General features: G+C 45.8%; 1 protein-coding gene across 3 annotated transcripts in view; it reads left to right on the top strand.

Annotated features, from left to right (window-relative positions):
* The window catches only part of NTRK3 (neurotrophic receptor tyrosine kinase 3), a 203869-nt gene that overhangs the window by 67482 nt on the left and 115751 nt on the right, over positions 1-20636 (top strand). For all 3 annotated transcript variants that reach the window (XM_066558506.1, XM_066558507.1, XM_066558508.1), the window contains exons 9-11: positions 1039-1062; positions 1830-1900; positions 3954-4056. In XM_066558506.1, the coding sequence (XP_066414603.1) occupies positions 1039-1062; positions 1830-1900; positions 3954-4056 (198 nt within the window). The remainder of the gene's footprint in view (positions 1-1038; positions 1063-1829; positions 1901-3953; positions 4057-20636) is intronic.

Raw genomic sequence — 20636 nt, forward strand, 5'->3', positions numbered from 1 at the left:
AGAATTTTATGACTAGACTCTGCCTTAATAGAGAAGAAAAAGTCTCCAAATAAAATATTTTCTTTTTTTTTTTCCCTCTTACTAGAAAAAGCCAAGGAAAGTTACTCTTTTTCTTGACTAAAAAAAAAAAAAAAAAATTGTTCAGGTTTTTTCCCCTGGTTTGGAAAGCCATGTTTGTCACCTGGGGTTTATTTTACACTCCCCTTCCAAGCCTCACCCATGCTCCAGTGTGAGCATTCCAGCATCCTTCCAGGAGCCCTCTGCCAGCAAAGCTGTGCAAACTCCTGTTAATATCGGGCTCAGTTTCTTACGCGGGCGAGTGGATTGGAAGCTGACGTGATTCTCACTCTGTGTAAACTGAGTGTCACCGAGGGCTTTAGACCTCACTGTCTGGGGCCTCAGGCACCTCTGGAGCTGAAGGAGCTTTGCTGAACAGACTGGAGCAGCCAGCAGGCTGACAGCAGGGCCTGCTCTGCTTGTCTCGGGCGAGAGGCAGCTCTTGGACAGCCACAGCCTCGCTGTCCAGCTCAGAAGCTATCAGCTGTTCTGAGTGGCTCATCAATAGTGAGTCACAGGAGGTCTCCTCTAACTCCCAGCCCCAAGCTGGGCTCTTCTCCATGGGAGTTAGGCCTCATCCTTGAAGGATTTTATCCATGGGTGCACACTGCCATGCAAGGCAAAACCTGTTTCTGTCCCCTCCACCTCCATCCTGCAGAGCTCTGTGTGTCTGTTGAGCTTTGCTGAAAGCAGGGGTGTTTACCAGTCATTCAAAAGTGCTACTTGTTCTTCATTTTGGCCTCAGAGTAGTATCCCTCCCTCCTCTTTCAGCCCAAGGTTCTCCATCCTGCCCTCCAGCATGTCCTGCTGGCACATCTGCTGCAATTTCCAGGAAGAGCTCCCCAAAAGGAAAAAATATGAGAAGTTTTTTGCCTGGGTTCTTTGGGGTGGTGGAGTATATCTGAAGTGGGTGGGGAAGGAGACCCCTCTCCCTTTGCTGTGCTGCTAACTGTGTTGCTTCTCTCTTTGTCCCTCCCACAGAGAGTACGGACAGCTTTGTCTCAAGTAAGTGTCTCCTTGCCTTTTGAATACTGTGACTGGTTTGTTTCTGTGGTTTCCCCTTCCCTTCTGTGATTTACATAGCAAAAGGGAGGAAGCCAGAAGCAGGTTGGTGGAGGCTGCACCAGCCCTGGCTTCCCTGTGCATGAACAAGATTGTTGGGGAGCTTGTGACCAGCTTGATAATCTCATGAGACCAGGAGATGTTCATCTGCCTCCAGTGGTTCCCAAAGATGGTCCTATAAAGGAAATGATGGTTGGTTGTGCTGTAGCAATAGGGATCTTAATTTTATGCAGATTGGGCTGTCCCTAACAACATCTCTCTGATGTGGGCTGGGATGAGAAGCAGGACTCAATTCTGTCTTGTTTCTTCAGCAGATTCTTCCCTCCCAAAGCACCACACACCACAAAAAGCATTCAACTTACTCTTTGTTCAGAACAAGTTCTGCTGGGGTCAGCTGTGTTTTAAACCCACTTAGCTCAGTAGATTTCTGAAAGCCAGGAAGAGGGCTCAAGGGTGGTGGGAACCTATTCCAGGACACCAGGAACCCAAATGTTTCTCATTTGTGAGGCTGGAACAACATCAGCGTAGTGCTGGTCTGTGTTTTCTCTGCTGATGTGCTCCGATGGTTGATTTGTGCCTTTTGGAACAGAAAATTTCAGCCTCTTTTAGGGGTGAACTGAATGTCCTTAGGTCAGGCACTGCTGTTGGAATGTGCTGGGAGTCCCATGGGAGCCACACTGAGTTTTCTGTCTCTGGTGTTTTGGTTTCAGTCGGTGATTATGAAGTGAGTCCCACCCCACCCATCACTGTGACCCACAAACCAGAGGAGGACACTTTTGGGGTGAGTCCTGGTCTCTTCTCTACAGAACTGCTCAGTATTTACATTTCTCTGCTGTTTCGAGATGTTTGCAAGGGAAATCTCTTCCTTTATGACTCAAGACAGCAATCAGAAGGATTTTGTGGCTTGTGTTGGGCAGGTAAAATACTGACACAAACCATCTGATCCTCTTGGGTCTGCAGTGTGGAACCAGGGAACCCTTTGAAAATAAGGCATCCTGTGAAGTCTCTGCTGGCAGGGTCAGGAATTCTCACTCTTAAAAAGTAGTGCCCAGAGAACAAACAAGCAGGAAAATTGTGTGTTTTGGACTGTTATTGATCTGTTAAGCTTAGCCTGGTGAGGGACCTGGGTTTAGTTTGGTTCAATTCTGTCAATGTCTGTTTGCCCTCTCTCCTGCTGTGTAGGACATGCTTAAAATGAAAAAGGAAAGTAAGTCCAGGGTTTATCGAATCTCAGCATTGTCTTTCAGAATCCTAGTAGAAAAAAGAAAAAAGTGTGTATAAGTATTAGAAGAAAAAAATTAGCACATTACACAATTGCTCTAATTCTGTGAAAGTTTTAAGATACTGAAACCTGTGAGGTGTCAACAGAATAAGCAAAGCTCAGTCCACCCTGGTTTCAGTTCTCATCTAACAGAAAACCTCCTTTAACTGAAGTGGAAGCTTTGAACAGCGAGGCTGGAGTAATAATGTGCACTGATTATTAAATATAAAGCACAGAAAACAAACTGGGGATGAAAATAGAGTGTAAATAAAAATTTAAAAATATTATAACAAATGTACCGAGAGCAGGGAAAAGGATTGCAAAATGAAATTACTTCTTCTTAGTTAAATGATGTATTTTCTATTATAGCAGAATACAGTTTTGTAAAAGGAAGCAGTCTAAATGCATCACAAGACCTAGTACAGAACAATTGGACACATGCCAGAGAAATTGTTGTTTACATCAATGCAATAAAAAGTATTTTGAGCAAAGACTTGAAGGAATAAATATTCATAAATATTAAAATGAGCCTGGGATTGCAAACCCTTTAGGGCAAGGAGCTTTTCTTTCCCTGCTTGTACACTGCCACAGTGGAACCACAGCTCCAGTGAAGGGCTTGGACATTGCTCTACTATAAATATTTACTAATAAAATTACAATCAATAAGGAACCGTTAGAGGCCTTTGGAAAACTCAGATGTTTTACAAGGAAAAACTCCTCAGTTCTACTTAATTTCTTCTGTTTTCTCTTTTGGTTGTGCTATTTTCCCTCACTCTGTCCTGAGGGATTTTTGGATGGAGGCAGAATTGTGCTCCTGGCTGAGCTTTGAATAGCTTCAGTGTTGTGATATCATGGCAAAGAGCTGATGTCAGAAATGGAGGCTTGGGATGCCATGCAGTGAAGGGAGAGCCCAGGCATTGGAGCAGAGGCCTTTTTTCCCTGAAGATATATGGAGTGAGAGGCTGGGAAAACCTGGTACCAGAGCAGCATCACTGATGGGAAGATCCCAGACCTCCCAGTCCTGCAAAAAGCCTGCAATGCCTCCAAGCTGTGCCAGTGCCTGCTGCTTTAGCTTGTGTTTTCCTCCACAGCTGATATCCACAGGGCTGCAGCTGTGGATATCACAGCTATATATGTGCACAGATAGTGTGAGCCTGTCACTCTTGCACTGAGAATGACACAGGAACAAGCAGGAGGCAGTACAGGAGGCAGTATTGTAGAAAGAGCAAAGAAGGCTTTATTCAAGAGAACCACGCGGTTTTTATAGAGTGATACATTGTATTTGATTGGTTAGTTAGCAAAAAAAAATTCCTCATAAACCATCCTTGAGAAGAACAGAAAGACAAAGTAGAAAAACACCACCTGCAGATTGTTTATACTTAACAAGTTATCACATCCTTACAACTCCCTAACAATTCTCACAAGCCACTGTGAGAAATGCTGCTGTTTCTCTCTCTCTGTCCCATGGCATCCACGTGAGCCTGTAGAAAGGCCAAATGGTCAAGGAGGTGCTGTATTTCTGATTTAGACTCCTGAATTCCTCTGTGTTGACTCTAAGGCTTTTTCCTTCCAGGTTTCCATAGCGGTTGGGCTGGCAGCTTTTGCTTGTGTCCTCTTGGTCGTGCTCTTTATTATGATCAACAAGTATGGCCGGCGCTCCAAGTTTGGGATGAAAGGTAGGTGCAGTCGCCTTCCCCTAGCAGGAGGCACCTTCCAGGATTGCCCGGCTCTTATAGCACACATGGAAAGGTGGTGTGGCTTTATTCCTACAATGCAAAGCCCTCTAAAGGCCGTGCAGTCCTCTTCTGCTTGTTGAGAGAGTAATGGAGACAAGTGGGCTGGTGGTTCTCACCTGTGTGAGCTTCTGTGGGCACAAGTGTGGATGTGTGTTCTTTCTGAGTACATAACTGCATCTACAGGTTATCCAGGAGAGCTTTGAGTCTGCTCCCTCCAGCCCTGCATTGTGTTCAGGACAGCATGGTCTTGGGTGAAATCTGTTTTATGGCCTTGGCAGTGCACAGGGTGTGCAGGGGGGACAGAAGGATGTGAAATTGGTTTGAATTCTCTTGGGAAAGCAGGTGCAGCCACTCTGTGCCTATCTCTGAGTGAGGACTGAGATGCTGCTGTCACGTCATGTCCATACTGGGAAGGCAGTGGTGTGGAAGGTCACTTTCTGATGACTCTCTGATGAAAGGTTTTCTCCTCTGTGTCATGAATAATGACTTTAGAAATTTATTTCAAGTGTCACTGATAGTGACTGCGAAATGAGAAGGCATTTGATGTTTGCCAGGCAGAACTGGTCTCCGTCCTAGGGACACCAGCTCTGTGGTGAGACAGAGGCCAATGACAGAAGCAGATAATTCTGTGCCATCAGCTTTTTGTGACTCTGCTGGTATCTCCAGCTGGGCAGTGTTGGTGGTGCCCAGTGAAGGCTGAAGGAAGAGCCTTCACATGACAAAGTAGTTCCCAGCCTAACTGGTGGCTCATGCATGCACTGTTTGAAGCCAGGCTTTGACAAACATGAGCTTCTCCTAAGGCTCCAGAATCACTGCCTATTTCCTGGCCTTGCTGTGGTCTCTGCTTCAGGGCAGGTTGATAGGTTTGGGAATGTTCCCTGCACTTGCCTAGGGCTTTGTTTTCTTCACATAGACATTTCCTGAGTGGGTCCAGATGGGATTCTGGCTGGAGTTTCTCCTATGCATCCTATGGAGATAGAGGACAGGACATTTAATTAAATAGTGAATCTTCTACACCAGCTTAGGAATATTTAGTCCATATGTCCAATGATAAGAACCATCTGGTGGAGTGTACTGACTGGTGGGTGGAGTAGAGGAATGGAAGACATGGTTCCTGGGATCAATTCCCAGCTCTTCTACTGACTCACTTAGTGACCATAGGCAATTAGCTGTCTTAACCTCTGCCTCTGCTCTAATTTCCCCATCTGTAAAACTGGGATGATGTTATGTGCTTTCTGGAGGGATTTGTCAGAACACTTTGGAAGTGCTTGGGCATGTGCCACTGATGGAGCTTTGAGATATAAATATGAAAAGGAAAAGTAACATCTGACTCCAGTGGAAGAATCAAAGGGGAGTGAAGTGAGCCTAATGTGAGTAACAAGTCTTGGTGAACAGATGTGTGTATGTGTTTAGAGGTGTTTGGATAAGTATGTCAGTGGATATTCTGCATTCCCAGAAACCAGAGGGGGGTGCCATAATGAGCCCTTGTGTGTGAAGTTTAATGGAGGCAAAAAATTGTTTAGCTAGAAAAGTCTGCTTTCCTCTTCATGCCGTGTTTCTTCCAATTCTGATAGGAAACCACAGCCCTGCAAATTTTCTACAAGTTTTATTTGCTTTGCTTGGGCAAATGGAGTTAACAGAAGACAAATATATATATATCTTCAAAATCAGGGAGATTGAGTCACAATTGCCATGGGCACCACCATAGCCTACTCACACTGCCCAAACCCTGCTCAGTTAATTCATGGGCAGGAGACATCCTTTGTGGCACCCAGTGTGTTATCATTTACCAAGGAAAAAAAATTAAAACCAAACCCTGAATCTTTTTGGGCAAGTGCATCCCTGATTTGGGAGCTGTTTGTTGCCAGCTGATACATTGCCACTTGTTGTTGAAATCCCAGCTTGGCAAGCCTGCAGGAGCAGGTTTTTCCTGTTGATTTTGTCAGATGCAGAACATTGTGTGCTCGTGTTGGACATGTTACCTAAAGCACCTCATGAGTCTTTCTGAGTACATCTTTTTCCTTCTGCTTCTCCAAGTGCTGAGCAGATGGTTTATTTCCTCGAGAGAGGTGAGCGCGGACTGACAAAGTTGGATGTCACGTTGAGTTTGAAAGGCTCCCTGGGCCAGCCTGATGGATTGCCCACCAACCTTAGAACCAAGTGTCCAACATCCCAGATGCCTTTGTGGAAAGAAAGATGCTGTGGCTTGAGGGATGTGTGATGGGAGAGGACTCTGAGGGCATGGTCTGTCCACTTTTGTCTTCTTCTGGCTGGTGGCACACCCTTGGAGCACTGCAGCAGAGCCCTGCCAGAGCCAGCCCCAGTTGCTGATCCAGGGTGGGAAGCCTGCAAAACTGAGCGTGCCTTGACTAGGCTGGAGCTCTGGCACCAACAAAAGCTCCTTTGAGAGCAGCTCTGACGTGCTGTGCTCCTCAGCTGGGCTCGCCCAGCCTGGCTCTGGGCCATCCTTCTCCCTTCCCCTGCTCCCTCCAGAGAGGGCATTCATTACCATGGCGAGGTCAGAGCCCCTTTCTGGCTGCTCTGGCACAGGGGTGGGCTGAGGCAGCTGGGGGGAGCCGGGAGCTCACTGGAGCTGGGGTGGTGGAGGCGGCAGGGAAATGGCAAACAAAGCTCCTTTTTTGTGTGTGGAAAGTGAGCAACAGAGAGGCACTGGAGCGAAAACCACTGGGAGAAATGAATGTTAAAACTGAGGCTCGTTGAAGTTGCAGAAATGCAGCCACTTGCTGAAGGGTGTTGTATCCAGAGGAGGGGCTGGGATGCTTTTCAAAGGCCTGTGTTAGTGTGGGAAAAAGAAAAGAGTCTTACCAAGCAAGACATTGAAATTTGGAGTCCTTTGGTTTACTCTGTGTCCCAAGGGGGTGGATTTTTTGGGATGGGGTAGACCACATGGGAATAAGGAGCCCGATATCCTGCTCTCAGTCACTACTTGCTCCAACTTGGGGGCCAGTGTCCCCTGTTCCCCGAGTGCCCACCCAAGGTGGAAAGCTTTGCACCTCACCTGCTGGGGTCAGGCTTGTCAATGCAACCCTTGTAAACAGTGTCTTCCAATCCAAGTTTAATCTCAGCAGATGACAGGAAATGAAATTTTGTAGTATAATAAAAAACCCACATGAAAGTCCCAGTTCTAAGAAAAATTAAATTTCATGAAAGAATAATAATGGCACAGAAAAGATCTGGGGCATACAAAATGTTTGGGTGGCAGAGTGATGAGACTGTAAATACTTAGGTTGATGGACTAAAATATATTCCCCTTTTAGCTGTTTTCTGTTACATTTGCAACTGCCTGGGGAGGAAGGACGTGTACTCATGCATATCTGTGATGTATCCCTGGTGCTGCACAACTTCAATAAAAACCAAATGGAGTTAGCTGAGATATGCAGAGAAAGGTGCTAGGGAAAATCTAGAGACAAGAGCACTTGTAGTTTTGCTGAGATTAACTGTTTTCCAGGCTGTGAGACTAAAAACTACTTGCATTGTCCAAACAAGGTTTTCTTCCTCGAGTGGAGCCGGTGCCAGCTGATGGTTCAGACTTGGTTACAGCTGGCAAAGACTTGATTTGGTTTTTAGTCTGATTTCCTAAAGAAATAAGGCGTGTGATCGTGCTGCCTCTCTGCTCACACACACAAGTGTGTGTGCACAGCTATGCCTGTCTGCATTTCCCCTTTCTGTGCTGCAGCTTCTGTGTGTGCTGGCCAGTTCCACACAGAGGAGAGGGAACAGGACTTACAGATGCCTTTACAGGGATCATGGAATTAAGGGAACTTAATAGAATGACAACTCAGGTGACGTCCTGCTGCTATAAAAACCTCGAGACTTTCTGGACATTGCAGAATTCATATGGAAGCTCAGCCTTGGACAGAAAAACACAGGGACCAGGCTTTCACAGGGTCTGCTGTGGTGGGTGGTGTGCACGTGTGTGCACATGCATGTATGTGTTTTCTTTCAGAATAAACAGAAACAGCAAGGAGGTGGGGGAGAACTGAGTGAACAGTAAACAAATACTGCCCACGCTTTCTGTAATGTTTCAGGAATCCCATTGCTATCGGTTTATTTGATATTTGCTCTAATAGCCCTGATCAAAGTGCTGGCACTGCTGATGTGCATGTGGATGTCAGAAATACTTGCAGAGCTGTTCCATTGTAATTTAGTGTTAGTTAAAAGGTACTTAAAGCAGTTGCCTATTTGATTATGATTGGGGACCATTAACATTTTTTTCCATAAACAGATGGTTACTGTCCGCTGAGTTGATTGCAGAACAATTCCAGAGTTCTAATTCAGGAGGAGCTGCTCCTGCAAAGATATCTTGGGTGCCTGCCTTTTTGCTTTTGTTGATTTGGATTTTTAATTTCTTTTTTAGTTTTTTTACTTTTCTTTTTTTTCCTCTTTCAATATGTAATTATTGCTACAGGTTCAAAGGGGGGGGAATATATATATATACATATATACATATATATATATATATATACACACATACATATCAGAGCCATGATCTGCCTTTCAGATGAGGCTTAATTTTGTCCCATGTTGCCTTGGCCAAGCCTGGCTGTACTCATACACTGATTTTATTTTTTTTCTCCCCTGATTATTTGTTGTATAGGCGTGGACAAACCCTCTGCAGCTTGGAGAGCCTGCACATCAAGGGTTTGCTGCTCAGGAGAAATCTGTGATCAGGGCCCTTTCATTCCTTCCTCCTGGGATCCTGCCATGTAGTGGGAGCAGGAAGAAAGAGCAAAGCACTATCAATCTGGCACAGCCACAGGAGAGAAACAGCCATACATCAGCAGCCACAGCTAATTCCAGGGATTTGGGGATGTATGGCACTCCAGAGCAGTGGGCTGGAAATGGGAACCCATTGCTGCTGTGTTCTTTGAGCTGGGTGTGAGATGTGCTGAGCCCTCTGAAACATCCAAGCAGAGTGGCTGCATGGGAGTGATGGAATTCAGGGGCTCTCCTTGCTGGTATCCTTCAATTTGTTTGCAAATACCCTTGATATACTTCCACTCTTCAATATTACTTGGGTTTATTTGCCTGGGAAGTGGATTGAAAGGGCATGTGGTTTCACTGGGGCTTCCTTCTATAAATACCTGCTTATGCTCTGCTGAAGTGCAAGCTGTGCTATTTTTATGTTTATTTATTTAATGCCTTCAAGGTGATAAAGCATAAAGCTCTTTGAGCTGCTGAATATTGCTTTCTATGACTGCCTGAAAGTAAGTTGTAGACTGGTGGGGTCAGTGTCAGTTTCTTCTCCCAGGTAACAAGCAACAGGCCAAGAGAACAAGGCCTCAAGCAGCACCATGGGAGGTTTAGATTGGGTATTAAGAAAAATTTCTTCACTGGTGAGGTGGTCGTGCATTGGAACTGGCTGCTCAAAGAAGGGGTGAAATCACTGTCCCTGGAAGCATGAAAAAACATGGATTTTTTTAATGCTTCATTAAATTAAATTTAATCATTAAAAAAACCCACGGCACTTAGGGACACATATAGTGGTAGAACTGACAGTGTTAGGTGAATGTTTGTACTTGATGATCTTAGAGATCTTTTCCTGCTTTAATGGTTTTATGGGAGGTGTCTCCCCCCTGCCATGCCATGCAGTCTGTAACTGTGTGGTGGCAGCAAGGGACAGCTGCTATGAAGCCCTGGGTTCCGTGGCAAACCTTTGAGAGATCCCACCTGTCCCCTGAGCTGCTGTGACTGTGACAGGCTTCTCTTTCTTCTCTTTGCATAGACAGATCCCTCTCACTCCAGCAGTTAAACGCTTGCCCCCCTTGCTCCTCAGTTCAGGTGGTGCTGGTCTGGTGAAGGTTTGGGGAGGTCACACTGAAGGGGCAGGGAGCCACCCTTGGCTGTACAGGTGCATTGAGTGACCCTGCAGGAGAAAAGGTCAGGGTTTATTTAGATCTAGAAATAAAACATTTTCCCACTCCCAGAAGTATTGATAGGTTATTTATAAAGGAAATGTAAAGTGCACTGACCAGCCATTATTATTTCGGTTGCTGTTACAAATCCCAGGTGTCTTTTTTAGGCCACTGCTGAAAGCAGAAAAAGAATAAATCAGTGGTGTTCAGGTGACCCAAGAAGCTCCAAGTCTCCTTCACAGCATATCCCTGCAGGCTCCTCCTCCCTGTGCTCCCCGTGCATGACCTCCCTCACTCAGGGTTTGCTCTGGTCCCTGGCTGGGTGCTCGACCCCAGGTGCACCACTCACCCTGAGGGAGCCCCAGGGCAGAGCTGGTGTGTGCCCAGGGCAGCTCAGCACCAGCAGGGTCTCCTCTCAGACTTTCACAAACACTTCTCACGTTGTGGTGTTAAGAGCTGCATGAATGACCCTCATCTTACCTGTGATTCTGCATCAGCTGAGGTGCTGGAAAGAGATTGGCACTTATTTATTTTTTTAATGCATTTTTTAAATTGAAGAGTCCTATTTCCAGCCTCAGAGCATTGGCTTTTCCACCAGCAAAGCACTATCAATTGGCAGTGCTGGGGATGCTGCTCCTTGTAGCACCGTGCAGGATATTTTGTTTAACCAACAGGACTAAGTCTGATGAAGACCCACCATCTCCACAAAACTTGTCCTCTGCATGCCCCTCTGCAGGCAGCCAAGGACCAGACAAAGGAATGCAAACTTTGATGTGCCTTTAATAAAGTGCAGGGCAGTGTTGGAAGGACCAAAGGACTTTAATTAATATTTTAGTTGTGGTTTGTACTGCACTTGTCCAGCTATTCTTTGAAAAAGATTTTGCTGCTGCTAATGCTGATAAATGGTCCTCTGGGAGGATGCCCCTGTTGAGTTTATCACCTCTTCCTCCTCATGTCTTGCTGCAGGACTGTTGTTCATTTATGTGGTATTTAGCCAGGGATGCAGAGATCTGTCACTCTGTCCTTATACCCTGGAGCAGGAGAGCTCTGCACTTTGTCAAGGGACAGGTGACTCTGATGTAAATGCAGGATTGGCAAGGGAAACCTTGGGCAGCTGTGAAGGCAAATGGAGAGAAGAAAAAGAAAAATGCTGCTTGGTTTTGAACCTGGGAGGAATGTGCTTGAAGGAATGCCTAGAAATTCAGAGGCAGTGGAATAAACTCCCAAGGGAATAGATAAGAGCTGTCACCTGGGCTGTTCAAGCTTTGACTGGTAAAAGCACTGGGGAAGCAAATTGCAGAGAGCACTGGAGCATCTGATGATCTAATGGGCTTGTTCCATCTCCAAGTTCTATTTCTTGTGGTGCAATAGAGAGCCTATCTATGTCCAGGACAGTTCCAAAAACCTCCATCAGCAGCACCAGTATTTAGCATTTGTTGATGGAAGCTGGATGCGCAGGCATCTAATTTCAATCTACAACCATGCTATTAAAAATCAATGGACCAGAAGATAATGCCTGTACACAAAAGCAGCTGGGTAGTATTTTGTGCACAGGAGAAATAAATCACATTTGGAGGCTCATATTTTGTGTCTGAGGAGCAAGGGTTATAATCCAGTTTCTGTTTGGGACAGTGGTCTTCAATTTAAGCCCCAAAAACTCATCCCAGCCTCATCATCAGCTGTCAATGTGCTCTGCTCCACAGCCAGGCTGTGTTGCAGGATCTCCCCTCTGCTCTCAGCCTTTTGGAAGGAGAAGGACTTGGAGCTGGGCATCTTCTGTGTCTCACAGTCCCACTCCTTGTATCTGCTGGAACCTGGTGGCCCCAGAAAAGCTTTACTCTGGTCCTGCACCCACAGGAGTTACAGCCTCTTCTGGAAGGGACTGTTTCACATGAGGACCCTCACACTGCAGCCCAGCATCACATGCACCTTGGTGTTGGGGAGGCTTTGTGGCCCTGCTGGCTGCACTTGGATCTTGCTGAAAGACCTGACTTTGTGACCAGCAAGGGGTTTTCCCTACCAGAAATGTGAGAAAGCCATGTTGGATCAGATGCCCGTTTAGGAGCAGTCTCTGGGTGGGTGGTTTTGCCACATCTGCCTTCGATGTCACTCAAACTAAAGTAATGCACAGCCTCAAAAACTGCAGAGGGTGAAAAACCATACAGTTAAAGGAAAGAAAAAGGATGTGTCTGCTTGGGTTTTGGATTAAAAACTCTCTGGCTTGCTTCTCATTCCATGTGAACAACCTGTAAGAACCTCCATCTTCTTTCCATGCCAGTTCATGCTTCATCCTCTCCAGCAAACCACAAGCTCTTCCCAGCCTAACACAGTCAAAAGTCAGACAAGAGGCTGTGAATTAGTGTGAGAGGAAGAACATTGTTTTCCTTCACTCTGTTTTTTCTTCATAGTACAATTCACAGGGCAGGAGCTGAGATGTGGGTGCCACAGTGCTCCAGGGTGGGCAGTGCCAGAGGGGCTCCCTGGCTCATCCCTCTCCTCCTCCTCCTCCTCCTGCAGGAGCCTGAACTGGCCTTTTTGTTGCTGACAACACAATTTCATCCTGGTTCTCTGAGAACTCTTGTGACATCACCAATTTTCCAGCTGGATAATGAAAAAACCTGCGAGCAGGGCGGCTTGCGAAGCGCTCGCCTGTGGAGCTGTGTCCATTGGTTTCATATCTGCTGACAGGGCTTAATAATCATTACACTGAGTGAGGCTGGCACTTGGGGAGGCAGGTAAAGACACTGCTGCCCTGGGGCTGAGACACCTTTCTCACCATTCAGAGGAGAGATGGGAATCAGACCTGGAGAGGCTCATCCTGATGGGCCAGTTTCTGCCTCTCCTTCTCCCAGGCAGTGCAGGAGATGCTGGCCAGATCTCCTCATCTCTTGCTCAGGAGCCTCTTGGCACCCTCTCCTGGCATCCAGGGATGCCCTGAGTATGACCTAGGGGCTCCCATGCTTCCACTGGGCCACTGCTTTGGAAGGAGCAAAACAGCCAAGTTTTATCCAATCAGCAGGTGCAGAGTCCATGCAAATAGCAAAGCATGTCTTTATTATAGTGGCTGTACTAATGGTATGAAAAAAACCACCCACCTATAATTTTGAGGTAACAGTGGTGTAGGATCAATATTTATTCTTACTGATTTCTTAATTTCTCCAACAATTTTTCATTTGGTTTTTGGGTAAATTCCCATGACCATCCCTGTGCACGCAGCAGTGGGATGCTGCAGCAGGCCTGAGCAAGGAACTCTGGAACTGAGGGCAGGGCAGACACTCCTGCTGCTGGTGGGGAGCAGTGCTGGGGATGTGGCTGCTGAGACCTGTCAGGAGGATGTGTGCTGAGCAGAGTCTCTGTGCTGGTCACCAAAGGTGCTCTGGGGCTGGACCCAGGGGCAGGGCAAGTTCCTGCCAGAGAACTGCCCAGTCTGTTTATTTAAGTTAACTCATTACATGCTTTTGCACCCCATCCCCCTGGCTGTTCATCCCTGGGGCTGTTGCAGCTGGCTGTTCCTGCAGCACTAAACCAGGACATGAATGCAAACCCTCCTTCATCCCAGCCGAGTCCTTCCAGCACCACCATCACATTTTTTTGTTGTTTCCCTTTGCTGAAGCTCCCTGGTGTGTGGGAATCTCCTGTCCCTGCACCTAAAAGAGTAGAGGGTTACCCCAGGTTTGGTCCCCCAGTGCTGGATGGGGACAGCTCCTCCCTGTGCAGAGCTTGGTCCCTCTGTGCTGCTCCCCTGCAGGCTCATAACCTGTTTGCAGCCTGTGATCACCACCAGCCCATCTGACATTAATTGTTTTCCAGGTCCTTGCCTCCCAGTAAATTGGCAATTTACCACTAAAACTTTTTATTTCGTGTTTTTGAAGTCTGCATCTTGGTTTTCTTACTTCTGCCCATGTTTGCTGGCTGAGGGATGCATTGCCCCTGTGACTTTGTGCTTTTGGTGACTCTTGACTTAGGAGAAGGCAGCTGAGCCACTGGGAATGAGCCAGCTCTGCTCAGTCACTGAGCCTCATCTCAGTAGTGGCTTCAGAAATTATGATGGTCCCACCTTATTCCTTAAATAGACACATATTGCCATGTAGACTGGCTTAAAGCTCTGCCATAGTTATGCCACCCAGACTGGCACTGGCAGGGAAGAGCACTGTAAATCAAATTTACTGTTATATTAGTGTGAAAGTGCTCATATCCCAGCCAGTTTGAATTAATTTTTCAAGAAAGTTTTTCTCTGAGACATTATCAAATATATTACAGTCTTCATTGACTAATTTTGTAATTCAATCAGGGGAAAATAAGGCATTGAAGGTAGTTCAGCATGATTTGTTTTTATAGACCAACTGCTTCATCCTCTTGATTCCACTATCACTTAGCCTCTTAAATATTTTTTTTCCTTTGATTTTTCACTATAAATTTAAAGTTAGGTTTATTAATTTATTCTTCACACCAGGCAGGATAACAAATATAAGTTTTATGCATATATGTGTATATAAAGAGAAAAATCTTTACAGATTTAGAGAGCTTCTGCCTTCTTGACAAGTTCTTCAGCCTGGAATTAAATTGGTTGCAGTGCCTGGAAATGAGACTTCATGCCTTTTGGGCTGCTGAGTGTTTTTCAGACTATCCTGCTCAGGTCTATCCCTCTGTGTGGGACAAAGAAAGCAAATATTGCTGAATTTTCCAGTAATAATTTTCTTAGCTGTTTTAACCATTATTTAGTTTTCTTTCCCTCTGTTTTTTATTATTTTATTTTGGTTTATGCTTTAAATATATTTAAGGAGTATTAATTCTTCTACATCCCATTTATTCTCAATCTCCCTTGATCTAAGGAATTGTGATAGAAATTGAAATTAGATACAGCCTTTTACTTCTGAATGTCTGCAGAAATCCTATTCTACCCTCCTGCTGCAGGGCAGCTGGATTTTAGCTATTTCTTCCTTTTTTTTTATGTTGTTATTTAATTCTTTATAACAAAACATATTGTCTGCCCTATGTTTCTTTTCTATCTAAATTCATTATGCTGGTGGTGTATTTAGGAGCAATTTGGGCTTTTTCTGTCTGCTTAAAGATTTCAAGTAATGCCTCTTGGCTGCTGCTGTCTGTTAAGGTGCTATTGGAGTTAATGGGATGTCAGCATGTGCCAAAACCCCTCATCAGCAGAGCACAGTGCTCCACTCTGGCATATTAAAGCTGAAGTCGTAAGGGTAAAGCAAGGCACTTTTTCTACCTTTTGATATGTATAGGTAAAGGCATTGATTTCAGTTCTGCCGAACCCACTGTGATCAAGTTGCACCAAAAAAGAGTCACTTCCTCCTAAATGCATCCCAGTGGAGCAGCTGGAATCCGGGTTGGGTTCTGGGGTGCTTCAGCAAAGGGCTTCTCACTTGGGTTTGCTCCTGCCAGAGCTTTGCCAGTCTCAGGTGAAGGTTCTGGGACCAGCCTCATGGGCAGGATTTGTGTTAATCTGCCAGAAAGGAATGAAGTTCTGCTTTTCTGCTAAAAGAGGAGAGAGGTGCTATTAAATTTTGTTGATTGAGTATTTTACTAGGATGTGCTACTGAGCCTTTGAATGCCTGCCAGGTGCCTCTCTTTTTTTAATACCTTGCTTTGTTATTTCATTGAGGCAAAGCCTGGCATTTATTTACCTGCTATTAGACAGCTTGCACAAAGCTGTGTAAGCTCTCCTTTTGCAAAAGGCACATTAGTTCAAATTCCTGGTTGCAGTGCTGCTCTGCTTTGATACCTGCCTTTGGAAACCTTTCTGGATGCAGACAGGGAGGCAACATGCTGTCTGAACCTGTGCCTTGAGGATGAATCCTGGTTTCCAACCAGTGGCAGAAATGTATACACTATCCCTGGATCAGGATTTACCTTTAAATTTCTTTTTTTTCTACAAAAACAAAATTTGTGGTTTTCGAAACCAGCAGGCTTTTGTGCAAATTCAGGATCCTCTAACATCCCCTATTTTTAGTGGAGAACCTTAAGATTTGAACTCAGCACTTGAGTGCTTTCCCCAAGAGCCATTTCCAAGTATTTTACTGTCAGAAGTCGGTGCTAAGCTGGCATGTACAGACAAGGCTCTGTGTGCTTCAGGATCTCTGAACTCTCCTATGGCACACGAATTCTGGAGGTTTTATGGCCCTTGCACCATCAGTGTCTGCAGTGCACTATGAATACAAAAGTGTAGGGAAGTTCCAGGCAGAAGAAATGAGTGTGTGGATGGAGGAGGGAGAGGCAAAGCAGCAGTCCAGGCTCTTATTGGACAAATCCTTCATGTCACCCTTACCAAAGCAGGCAGAGAAGGAGGAAACTCCTCTCTCTTCTCCCACGGAGCACAGGCATGGAAGGGGGAGGTACAGGTGAGGAGGGGCTTTATGAAGCTTTTAATAGCTGGTGGTAAGTGCCTATTTGTCTACTTGGAGCTTCAGAGCCCAGGAGTGGCTGGAGCTCCCATTTGCCATTTGGCAGGCTCTGTAAGGATAAATAATCCTGGCTGTAATTTGTACTAATGATTTCCTAAGCACGCTGGCATGTCTTGATCAGTGGAGGAGGAGGGAAAGCAGAGCTTCTGGCTTTTTTTGGGGTGTGAATGGGGAAGGCAGGAGGAGGCTGGGGAGAGGAGGGAGCAGCAAGTGTTTCCCATTTTGGTTAGTGGTGTGGGAGATGGAAGGTTGGTGGTTGAATTTTAATTTCTTTTATTGGTCTGGTAAGACAGTAGCTATGGGAGATGCATAACCCACGGATGTGGCTGCAGTCCTTGCAAGTTTTACTGAAAGATCTTTTCTTGATAAAGAGGTTTGGTTGATGCACAGACCAGCACAGGTCTGTCAGGTTAAATTATTGAGAAGGTATATATGACTGTCTTGATTAAGAAGGTGTAGAACAAATGCAAAATACACAAACTTATGCTAGTGTAGAGCAGGGGGAACTGTGTGTGGAAGCCCACAGTTATTAACCTCATGTCTCCATCACAGTCAGATCAAATTCAACAAAACCATCTCAGTACCTTCCTGAATTATCACAGTTGGAAGATTTGAATTTGAACTTACACATTTGGAGCCTGGAAATAGTTCAGCACACTCCTGCATGTGTTTTGAGTGAGCAGAAGCACTGCGTGCTCTGTGCTCATGCCTCGAGCTGCAGCTGTTGAAGAGCAGGGGGTCAAACACATTGTGGTACCAAGAAAAATCTTCAGCTGTAATTTCCTAGAAGCTGTAGGCCGAGGGAAATGTTTCTAGTAAATATTGGCTCCTGGAAGATAAAGAAACTGCGAGTTCTCATCTGTCTGAGGTTGTTTATCCCTGTTTCTGGGGCGTATCACAAATGCACAGATCAGGCTTTTGCTGTGGCTCTGCCTTTCCTTCTGCCTCAGACATGGGAGATGTGGGCTGGGAGGTGGGGAGATGCTGTGTGTGCATTCTGGAGGAGTGAGCACCCAAGGATGCACCCGTGTTCCAGCCTCCATCAGCTGTGACAGCAGCTCTGAGACTTGCCATCTCAGTGGTGCTTTTTTTTTTGTTTTTTTTTTTGTTGGGGGTGCTCCTCTCACCAGATTAGCTGAGCTTTACTGAGAAAGCAGCTGGCAGATAATTTTATTACTGGCCACCTGTTGAGAAGTACATATGTGCCAGCATTTTTCTAAGCATAGGAGTTTAAAAAGTAGCAAAGGGAATTAATAGACAAATCCTACTGAAATTCCTCTAACATCCTTTGTCAATCCTGGGTTTAGTGTCTAACAAGTGCTGGGGTGGGTATGATGGGAACAGGGGATAGCACTTAATAAAGTTTCACTGGAGAAAAAGGGCTTTACTCACAGTAACTCAGTGGGTAAGTTTGTATGGTCTTGATGAGAAGACTGGGACTGAGACAGGCTGGGGGACTGAGACAGGCTCCTGCTGTGGCCAGCAGACCAATAACCCATCCAGAGCATGCAAAGGGCTAAGGGTCAGCCAGGTAGAAATGATGCCTTGTAGACTGTTAAAATAGCAAGGCTGGATTTTTATTTATCCTCTGCTAAAAAGTCTGCCTTGGACAGTTCATCAGTTTGATGTTGCAGGGGCTTAAGGAGAGGAATCACTGCAGACTCCCTCCACAGCCACCCAGGAGGGGTGGGCTCCTCATTAGGTGGATGCAGAAGCATTTGGAGCTGTGGCTCTCTCACCTCTGGTAGCAGAATGAGCCTCAGGACCATCCATTAGACACAGTAAAAGGCTGGGAGACCCAAAGATGGAGCATGCTGAGGGCTAAAGCATCCTGGAATGCTGTCCTGAGCATCTCCTGTGAAGGGCAGGTCTGAGTGCTGACCTCCTGCATGGCCTTCAATCAGCACAGGCTTGCCACAAAGTGGAACATGGGAGCTTTGGAAGAGGTCTAAATGTCTTTGGAGATGCATGTTCCTGGCAGATCTCTGGGGTCTGCTGGAGAAAAGTGCTTCCCGTGCTCCTTAACTGCTCTCTTTGTTGGAAATTGTTATTATTCAACTTCTTTGTTATGGTGTCAGCTAGAAGAGATGAGGTGTGAAGGAGGTTACATTATCAGAGCCTTCTGCAGGCAATAAAAGGTAGAAAGGAGAGATTAGAGATGTTTTCAGAAGATGAATAGACAAAGAGCAAAGGCCTGAACCTCAGGAAGATTTGTGGATGGGTTAGGAGAGGTTTTGGCACATAGAGGAGGATGGTGTCCAGCAAGGGGGAATTCAGGGTGTGGACTGGAGAAGTGGAGCCAGGTTTCCAAGAGGTTTTGTGTTCTATGACCCCAAGGGTCCAACGCTCTGCTGTGAAGGACAAACTCCCTGCCGAAGGTGGCAGAGGGCTTGTGTGGAACAGTACTACTGTCCATGGGGCAGAGTGGCTGTGCTAGCTCCTGCCTGCATTCTCCTCCATCCTCTCTCTCTGTTTGGAGCTTGCCTTGCTGGCTGGTCCCCTCCCCTGCCCTGTTTCCCCCTGCTGTCAGGCGCTTGGTCCAGCTTTCAGACTGGAGAATTCTCCTCACCCTTTGGGGAATTGCCCAACTCCCTTCAGTGCGAGCTCTGAGCTGCATCCCTGCTCTGGGAGCTCGCACAGCACGTTGTTGGCAGCCCCTTGGATGTTTTTCTCCTGACAAGAGCAGCATGTGTGGATTCTCTGATGCCACCCTGTGAGCTCTGGTTGTTCCCTGAGCCCGAGTTAGTTACGGCAGCTTCCAGCACGCTCTGCGTCGATCATCTCATGGTGGACGTGGGGATTTCATGCAGGAAAACTCCCTTTTTTTTTTTTTTTTCTTTTTTTTTTTCCTGGAGAATGACTGAATTAAGCCATGTGTTTACTACCACTTGAGCAAAGTGGTCCCAGGCTGGGCTATAAGATATACGACTGGTGTTTAAAATTAAGAGAGCAAACATCAACAGAGAAAACTACAAGAGGGAAAAGGAGCCTGGGTAATGGAATTACATTACTTCCATGCTAATATGACCTTGGAGATGGTCTACTGCTCTGCAGGGATTTGGGAGAGTAATGTATTTGATAGCATCATCTGAGAGGGTGCATTTATCTGAGCATATTTATATCCAAGCTTACATATTTGTGTGTAGGTGCACGATGCTTTTCACTTTATTCTGTTTTACCCATGTTCTACCCATGTCTTTACTCACACATCTCTCTGTGGGATCCAGGTGATGCTTTGGGGTCCTCCTGCAGTGGGTTAGGATACTAAGGAAGGCCTTAATGCCTTCTCCTTTAAACTGCCACCTGAAAAGCCAGAATAAAAAGCATTGCACCCCTTAAAGTCAATGCACAGTGGCACCCCCCTCAGGGGATCTTCACTCCTTATTCTGATGGAGCCAGAAGGGCAGGGGATTTCAAAGGAAGGAGCTACTATTTGCTAATTTGCTCTCTTTGTGCCATTATTAGTGTGGAGAAGAGCAGCAGCATCCCTTTTTCTCTCAGCTCTTGGGGTACCACATTGATTACTGAGGTATCTGAGGCTCTGGCTTTGAATGGAGAGGTTTCCATTCCAATCAGAACCTTTTTGGGTACCCGTTGGTGGCCAGAGTGCTGTGGTGCTGGGCAGGCTATAAATTATTAAAATCAATCTTTTATAATCAGCAGTCACAGTAGAAGTGAGTTATAATGAAATGGGTCCAGCTGTTTACAGACAGGCAGTGTGGGAGAGGTGAGAAAAGAGCAGGATTTTCCCTGTACAAAATGATCTGTGGGGAGTTGCTTCTCTGGGTCAGGCTAACCAGAAATGTGCTTGAGTCAGGGGCATCTCACCATACCCTTCAAACTCTGTGGCACTTTGTTTTAGGCAAGAACAGTGATTTTTTTGCATTTTCAGCTTTATTTTTTGAGGTCAGTTTTTGTTCTGGAGGATGTGTTCAAATAGTCATTATATAAAAAAGAAAAATAGGCAAGTTCATGGTTTAGAGGGAGGGACAGCCTTGAGTGATGTGGGAGCTTTCTGTGTGAGGGTGGCAATTGCTCAAGGAGAGCAGGTAGCCCTTCCCAGTCTTCCTTGGAAATAAAACTGATGTGAAGGGAATGGGATGACAAAAATGAATCCTTTAATGGCTCTAGTGGCTGATGAAGCTGTGGAGTGGATGTGTTTGCTGCTGAGGCTGCTTTAGCCCTTTTTTGGGGCCTTCTGCTGATGAAAATCATTGTT

The sequence above is a fragment of the Molothrus aeneus genome, chromosome 13, assembly GCF_037042795.1.
Source record: "Molothrus aeneus isolate 106 chromosome 13, BPBGC_Maene_1.0, whole genome shotgun sequence".
Classification (NCBI taxonomy): Eukaryota; Metazoa; Chordata; class Aves; order Passeriformes; family Icteridae; genus Molothrus; species Molothrus aeneus.